Below are 8,477 nucleotides of genomic sequence, written 5' to 3' on the forward strand. Positions count from 1 at the left end.
TAGAAGGGGGCATTTTGTTTTCTAGTCTTGAGTGTCAATCTGTTGTATATTGGGTTAAAGTTTTGGTTTAAAAGAAAGACAAAAGATACCAAAGGGACATTCTGTGGTCACATCAAATCGAAACTTAGTATACATGCTCATTATTAAGTGAATCTAGTGTTTCTGATATAACCCCATCACATACAATGAAAGAGTTCTGAAAGGTGTTTTAATTTTTTTGTTTCTTAAATCTATACATGTACCTTGACACTATCTTATAAGTATCTAAATTAAACAGGTTCTTGGTTATAGTCAAAATTGCTGTTTATTAGAACTGTATGCATATAAGTAAACCAACTCCATCCAGTTAAGGTACTACAGCGTGTATCATAGTTAATTTATTTATTCAAATGCAGAGTTATACCCCTAATGGGGTTGATGTCATACACGAACATGATGAAATTAATAAAATAACAGTACATAAAACAACAGCACAAGAATAATAAAAGTACAAGACATAATACACATATATTATGTACATATCATGCATTTGTTGAGTCCACTTTCTTCAGTGGCCATGACCTTTTACTAAATTGAGCAGCATACTGCATAACTGATGGACGTGGATGACATGAAACCAATTTATCAAAGATATCCGTATCATCTATATTTGACATGATTGAATAGATATTCTTAATTTTCTGTAAAAATTCAAGACTGGAGTATTCATTTTGAGATTAAATCAGAAATGTTTCTCATCTTCTGTATCATAGTGTGCCAGTAACAATACCATACTGATCTTTACATCACCTCGATAACTCTAGACGGATCTTATGCTCAGTTGATCCTGTATAACTGCATTTGGAGCGTTTGTTATAATTTATTTTGTAAATCCAATAACGCTCTATTCTCCGATTCTAGAATACTGTCCAACAACTTTCCTACATTTTGGACATGAATGTATGACATCCTTAGCTCCTTTTACACAAAATGGAATTAAACAACAACCGAAACCTAAACTGAAATTAAAAAAAAAGAAAATGATAATTGATGCAAATCGGACTTTAACATATCTATGACTTGAAGGTGGGTCTGGATGAGGTTTACAAAACAGAATAATTATGTCCGAAAGTATAGAAGCTGATTTATGTATTGAAATATACATATAGATTAAAACAAAATTTTACCGGATTTTCAATACGAAGCTTGATTTGAAAATCAATATAGTTCTGTACAGCTTTATATTAAATAAACTCATCATAGATACCAAGCTTACAATTTTGTACGCCAGACGCGCGTTTCGTCTACAGAAGACTTATCCGACGCTCGAATCAAAAAGGTTAAAAAAGGACAAATAAAGTACGAAGTTAAAAAGAATTGATGACCAAAAATTCTTAAAGGTTTTACAAAATACAGCTAAGGTAATCTATTCCTGGGGTAGAAAATCCGTATTAAATATAGACCTTTTTATAATATATTTTGATTTGTATTACTATATTTTATAGAACATTCTATAGTAATTTTGCAAACTTACCCAATAAAACACATGACTGCTGCAGCCAACCATGTAGCTGTGCCATTTTTATACCGGGTAGATGTTATTATATCGCCTCCACAATGTGGACAGATAACTCGGACTGGATCCTCATAAAACATTTGTTGCAAAATGATAACCTGGTTTCCATTGGGTGTTATTTGATTAGATGTTTCTGAATAAGCTGAAAAATAAATAAAAATACAAAACATTTGTATATAATATGTCATTTGAATTTGAGATATTTGAAGGATGATCAGTGGGGTAGTCGTGGTTTAAGAAAATCCACAAAAATCCACACTCGTCGTAATTCATTCAATTAACTGTGAGATTTAAAAAAACGATGTCTATCTCAATATTATACCATGTATTTAGGATAAATTTATAAATTGCAAGAACGAGCACTCCGGTTTGTTTATGATGACTAGAACTCCACACATTTAATAACTTGTGGACAAGGTTAGGTTGTCAACTCTTCTGGTGCACAGAATCAGGACTATGGCTTTAAAAAAAACTTTTATGATTATCTCCCTCGTGTTTGAACAGTCTTCTAAAAGTTAAAACCACATAGTAATCTTGTAGATACAGTAATATATTAGATGTTCCCAGTGTAAAAACATCTAATTATGGTAAAAAAAATAGTTTAGATATGCCGAAGCTACACTGTGGAACAGTCTTCCGGACCACTTCAGGACGGAAGACAGTTTTTTCTCCATTTTAAAACTTGGTTCAGTTTTGGAATGGTTCGAAATATCGCTTTACCACATGAATTCGGATTCGTAGTGTTTGCTATTATACAGTCAACTCTGCAACTCTTTTATTTAATTTGTATTATACCGAATTCTTAATATATTTATTAACGCACATTTTAGCTTATATGAATTGCTTTGCTATCTAGTACATATTTTTAAACTTTTCGCCAGAGAGGCGCTTGTCACATGAGGTTCAGACTGTTTTTGTCAGACAGTTCTATCTAAATTTTATAATTTATTTTTTTTACATTTCATTTAAGCTTGCTAGAAATCTTTAATTTTGGTTGTTGCATGGCTTTATTCAGTTGTATTTTTTATATGTTAATGATGCTTTGTGTATTGGTTATGTACACGTTTTTATATTCGACGAAAAGCTAAACAGAGCTTATGTTTATATGTTTTTCACTATGACGAACAAAATAAAGTTTTCTATGTCTGTATAGATGGCATTGTAAAAATGTAAATAAATAAAGGAAAAAATTGCACATTCCGAAGCGATATCTAAAGAGCTTAGGCCGTAAAACATGCCGCTAGTGAGTTGATTATATTATTTAGTAATTATGTAAAAAAAACGCTTACGTGGAGGCTGTTCGCCGTATATATCCTGCTCTTTTCCTCTTTTTCGAAGGACCTGTGAATCTTCAGACATATTGTTATGTCGTGCTTTTTAGTAATATGAAAATTAAAGCATATGTGTTGTTTATATATCAAAATAGATTGCTTAATACCCTAATCACGAGACTGTGATATTTGTATACATTTTTTATCATATGACATAGATTAAGAAATACCTGGTCTATATATAGCATTTAAATCAGCAAACTTGTGAATCATATATGCCAATATATAGGTTTAAATATTGTCACGCTCATGGTGTTGTGATATAAAATAAGGAGATGTAACATGATTGCCAATGAGACAACCATCCAACAGAATCCAAATGAAGCGGATTTCAGCAACTATATGTCAGCGTAAGGACATTAACAATGAGCAAAACCCATACCGTATAGTCAACTATAAAAGGAATGTATTACATGATGGTGTACGTTAAGACAAAGAATTAAAAAAAAAAATTTCTTCTAAATATTTTACTGATGTTTACTTGTAACCAAGTTTTTACAATGGTCATACTTATAATAGTCGGTGAGGGCTAAAGGGGACGCAGCGAGAGTTTTTTTTTTTGTTAAGATATCTTTTTCATACATGTTTTTGTTTAAAAAAAAAAAGAAATTGGCCAAAATCCTTCACAACAACAGTTTTTAACAGCTTTATAATTACAAGACAGGAAGTTCAAAAATCTAAACATTTATCTAGCTATATACCAACAACATTTATCCAGCTATATACCAACAACATTTACCTAGCTATTTACCAACATTTATCTAGCTATATACCAACAACATTTATCTAGCTATATACCAACAACATTTATCTAGCTATTTACCAACATTTATCTAGCTATATACCAACAACATTTATCTAGCTATATACCAACAACATTTATCTAGCTATATACCAACAACTTTTATCAAATACATTTTGCAGCAAACTTTCTTGTTTGGGTGAAACAAAAGGTTGACTGGGATATAGAAATATGGCAATTTCTATACTTTACCTGTTCGGCAGTAAATCCTTTTTTTTATAAATACGCAGCAACGTCAGGTACGAACGAGAACGTTAAAGCCAATGCTTCATGTAGGGCGAGTGGCTGTGCCACGCTCTCTTCAAGTCAAAGAACTCCTACATCAACTCACTCGGGGGCATCATGGTGATCTGTTGAAAGACAACATTTCCTAGAGTATCTTTCTAACTAAATCAATCATAGATACCAGAGTTTAAATTCGCGTATGCCAGACGCGCGTATCGTCAACAAAAGATTCACCAGTGACTCTCGATTCAAGAAGGTTTAAAAGGCCAAATTAAAGTACGAAGTTGAAGAGCATTGAGGACCCAAACTTCCGAAAGGTTTTGCCAAATACATGCACCCAAGGTTATCTATTCATTGGGTAGAAAATCTTTAGTACTTCAAATAAAACCAAAGTTTTGTAAACATTAAGTATATAATTATGACCATATCAATTATAATTCATGTCAACACATACGTGCTGACTACTGGGTTGGTGATACCCTCGAGGACGAAACCTCTACCAGCAGTAGCATCTACCCAGTGGTTGTATTACTTAACTCATCATAGATACCAATATTAAAATTGTGTGTACGCCAGACACGCGTTTCGTCTACAAAAGACTCATCTGCTACGCTGGTCGAATAAAAAAAGTTAAAAAGGCCAAATAAAGTTGGAAATTGAAGAGCATTGGATACAGCTTAGGTAATCTATTTCTGTGGTATGAAATCCTTGGTATTTAAGAATGTATTTGAAAAAAGATCAAAGTTTTGTAAACAGTTAATTTATAATGATGACCATTTCAATAATTCATGTCAACCAGCGGTTGTCCAACATTCTTATTTTTTCCAGTGGCAGTCCAAATTTCTCGCTCTTAATCCCGGTCGACCTACCCTGTATACCCCACCTATCGTATCAACTACTAATCTATTCTCGTCTTGCATGAATATGCATGAACTACACTTGACGTCGAACAAGTAACAACCAATCAACCAATGTTGGTTGTGCGAATATATTACTCTAGCAATGCATTGATATTAATACGCTAGGCTTATATTCACAAATTATCGTATAGTTACTTATTCTATCGCCACTAAGTGGTCAGGTAATAATTTCCAACCTTTGTCTAAATTTAGTAATTCCTCTCCTCAATAATTGTAATGTCTGCAGACATTGAACTGATGTTTTGGGTATGCTGTTTAATGATGTTGTGTTTAGATTAATTTTGACGCCATTCAAACACGCACTTGCCATTGTACGTAGCTGTCACATTTCCAGCGCCTTTAGATATAAAACTGGTATTTTGTATGTATTAGATACACCTTGGGGGCGTTATAGCAATGATACACCAACATACCATTGTCAATGCAGAATGATAGTTCTCAATGATTTAGGAGGGGGTCTTTCAGCGATTTGACCATATGTTATTGAAAAGCATGATAAATGCAGGGTATCCAATTCCATTTAACGACATTTTGGTGTAAGTATATTTACATGACAACATGTAAGATATAAACTACCATAATCATAAATATGTTATAGTTGGAAATATTAGACATTTTATATAGAACAGATCGAAAGAAAAAGGTTTAGAAAAAATAATTAACAGTTTGTATAAGAGTGAAAAATGAAGAAGAAAAAAAGAAGAAAACAGAATTCTAAAAAGAAACATATCCATGGTAAATAACATTTAAAAAAATAAAAATCTACATTTTTCTTTCCTTACAACAAGCAAATCAGGTAAAGAACCATAAAAAATAATATATTCTCTAAAATGAATTATCTAATAATGATTAAAATGTATTCCATACATTGTCAAATTCTGCTATGTTCATCATACTTTCTAAATTGTACATATCTTTCAGCTCTATTTTAATTGCTTGCAGTGAGAGATTATTTTAAAAACATCTAGAGTTGTTATATATGGTAACAAGAGCGCAATTATTCGTAATGCATTTTCCATATTTTATTTCTCGAAGACTACACAAACAAGAAAAAAATGGGTAGCAGTTCCTGTTACTAGAAATGTCAGCTAGCGTTTCATAAGAGCCAAAAAAAATATATATGGTCATGCGGAAAACGTTGACTTAATATACTTTGTATAATATTAATTTGATTTTCTGGATTTTTTTAAAAACCTAAATGAATGGATAAGCTTTCATCGTACACGGTAAAATGTGAACAAATAATTGCGCTCTTGTAACCATATATTATACATTTTTCTGTTTTGCATAATGTACATAAAGGATAATCAATAAGTTTTATTTTAACTAGATAATGATTTGTTGTAATGATGCAATTATTAATCATGTATTACAACCACTGTAATTTACTTTTAGGTAAACTTTTTTTTTATAAAACATTTGATCCTTTTCCAATACCAGACATTCACGTGACATAAAGGTCATTAACAACCATATACTTGAAGTACATTAATTTGTAGTACACATATACTGAAGTCACAAAGATAAACATAAGAAAATTGATTAAAACCACCTGCCTAAGAGATACAGGAAACTGGATCAACCACATATTTTAACTTTCATGTCCAAAATGTGTGATTTCTAAAAGTACACGAACTCAACATTTTATAGAAAACATGAGATACATTTTTTTTACTGTATTAAAGTATATATTTTTCTTCTTTTTTTTTGTATATGATAATAGAAGTTGCAAACTTCTACAATTTATATTCAATATTTGATCTGTAAAATGTGAGTTTATAAGAAAAATTCAAACTCGCCGGTTCCGAGGGTCAGTGTATTGGCTATAAACACCACGAAGCGTCCGTCGTCCATGCTTCGTCATTCAAATATCGATAGAATTTTAATTTTCATCATCTCATCTGATACTAATCATGAAACTTTGATGTAATGGTTTTTATGTGAGACTCTTTTAAAATTGTAGCAGATTGCATATTGCCTATTATCCAAGATGTTAGAGTCTCTGATTTATTTTTAAAATTATTCTGATACCGCTTTGAAAAGTGAATAAACCTTTAGTAAGGTAAAATTGTCTATGGATAGACCTTTTAGAAAATCCTAAAATAAACCGTTTTTCATCTAAGATAACCATTAGACATTTTTCTTTGTCGAATCATTTGTGTGTCTTCACTAAAATTACCAGGTCAAGGGAAAACAATATAGATAAAATGGCTTTAGATGATTCCCTTATTAAATCCTTTACTCTGGTCCTGGTCGCCATCTATAAGATTATTCGTAGATCCAGGATTTTCGTTAAGAGGGGAAGGGATATTTGTTTTTAATTACCAACCAATAAAAACCCGTCTTTTTCGTTACCCCTTAATACAGCATGCCTAGCGGAAACGCAACATACCAGGTTGAAGGAAAACATGTTTATCATATAAAGACCCCCCAACCCCTTAGATGATCAACAGATTATATTTTTTTCTAAGTTGGAGCCTGAACGAGGGTCTGAATAATAATGGTAGGGTAAATATTAACTTTTATTAAATGAGTTTTCCCCAACCTATAACTGCATGTTCTCACACGAAACAACAGCCAGTGAAAAGTATGTTGTAACACTGTAAGTGACAGATTTATTGAAATTTCTCTCTCAAAGAAGACATAAAATAGACAAAACACAAATTATCTAGAGATAACTATAAAAAAATAAAGATTAATAATCCGTCTCTTCTGTTTAAACGGGTGTTTTCGCAAGGGTAAGTAGTTCTTGCATGTTGCATATATGTCTCCTGTTGATTTTCTGTATGTAAATACGAATATGTTTTAAAATGCGGATAGAATGGTAAAAGTAAAGGCAATTAAACGAGATAGATTGATGGCCATCTATGAAACAGACCCTTAAGGCTCCGTGTCGAAGGCCGTACTTTTTATACTAGTACATCTAGTTGTCCATTGGCACTCATACCACATCTTCTTATTTATACGTACTTATGTCAACAACTTATGATAGCAACCATTGATGTTTTCGACCTGAGATTTAAATGATCGGGGTTCAGTAATTTCCTCATCAGCAGCAAACGTAAGGAGATTTCTTAATCATAAATCACAAGTATCAAACTTTATTTGAAAATTGGTACAAATACAAAACACGAGAATTTCAAAGCTTTTCAATCTGGTTGTGCAACTTTTAAATTTCATTGTATGATTGCTATGCACTCTATTAATCCTATTACTCCACAAGACGGTAGTTTTATTGAATGATTGATTGCCTCCTTTCTAAGATAATAAGCCATTTATATTCAGGCAGAGAACAAATTAATAAACCTAATTGGTAATTTCTGCAAAAGTGGGTCGTCCGAGATAAAGGATGGAAAATGTGCACTGCAACTTGAAGTTATGTTGGATAGAGGAAAAGTTTGCCTTGTAACATACTTCTAACGGAACCCTTAAAGAGTTGTTGCAAGTGTTCCTTAACGTCCCGAGTGCTTGCCATTATCCCTACACGAAGAATTGGAGTCAAGGTAAACATTCGGACTGAATGTGACTGCGTATTTGTACATCCCGCACAGCCAAGCGGACGATCCTTCAACATGGGTTTTACTTCCGGGCGGGAGAAGTCACAACGACCATATTTCTATGCCCTTGTCAACTCTTTGCTGATT

At 32.4% G+C, this 8,477-nt stretch overlaps 1 protein-coding gene across 1 annotated transcript; it reads right to left on the reverse strand.

Moving 5' to 3' along the window:
- Positions 1-362: 362 nt before the first annotated feature.
- On the reverse strand, positions 363-3,014 carry LOC127719829 (LITAF domain-containing protein-like). The gene is made up of 3 exons (XM_052226142.1): positions 2,845-3,014; positions 1,514-1,697; positions 363-998 (listed from the first exon to the last, which is right to left on the reverse strand). Exons 1-3 carry the CDS (start codon positions 2,912-2,914, stop codon positions 884-886), a joined length of 369 nt encoding a protein of 122 aa, XP_052082102.1. The 5' UTR covers positions 2,915-3,014; the 3' UTR covers positions 363-883.
- Positions 3,015-8,477: the final 5,463 nt, after the last annotated feature.

The sequence above is a fragment of the Mytilus californianus genome, unplaced genomic scaffold (genome assembly GCF_021869535.1).
Source record: "Mytilus californianus isolate M0D057914Y unplaced genomic scaffold, xbMytCali1.0.p SCAF_11, whole genome shotgun sequence".
NCBI lineage: Eukaryota > Metazoa > Mollusca > Bivalvia > Mytilida > Mytilidae > Mytilus > Mytilus californianus.

Bases quoted from the DNA above. Each gene is read 5' to 3' on its own strand.
- LOC127719829 (XM_052226142.1), bottom strand. From the start codon at position 2,914: ATGTCTGAAGATTCACAGGTCCTTCGAAAAAGAGGAAAAGAGCAGGAT. The intron at 1,698-2,844 runs GTAAGCGTTTTT...TTTATTTTTCAG, and splicing joins ATACGGCGAACAGCCTCCAC to CTTATTCAGAAACATCTAAT. The intron at 999-1,513 runs GTAAGTTTGCAA...TTTTAATTTCAG, and splicing joins GCAGTCATGTGTTTTATTGG to TTTAGGTTTCGGTTGTTGTT.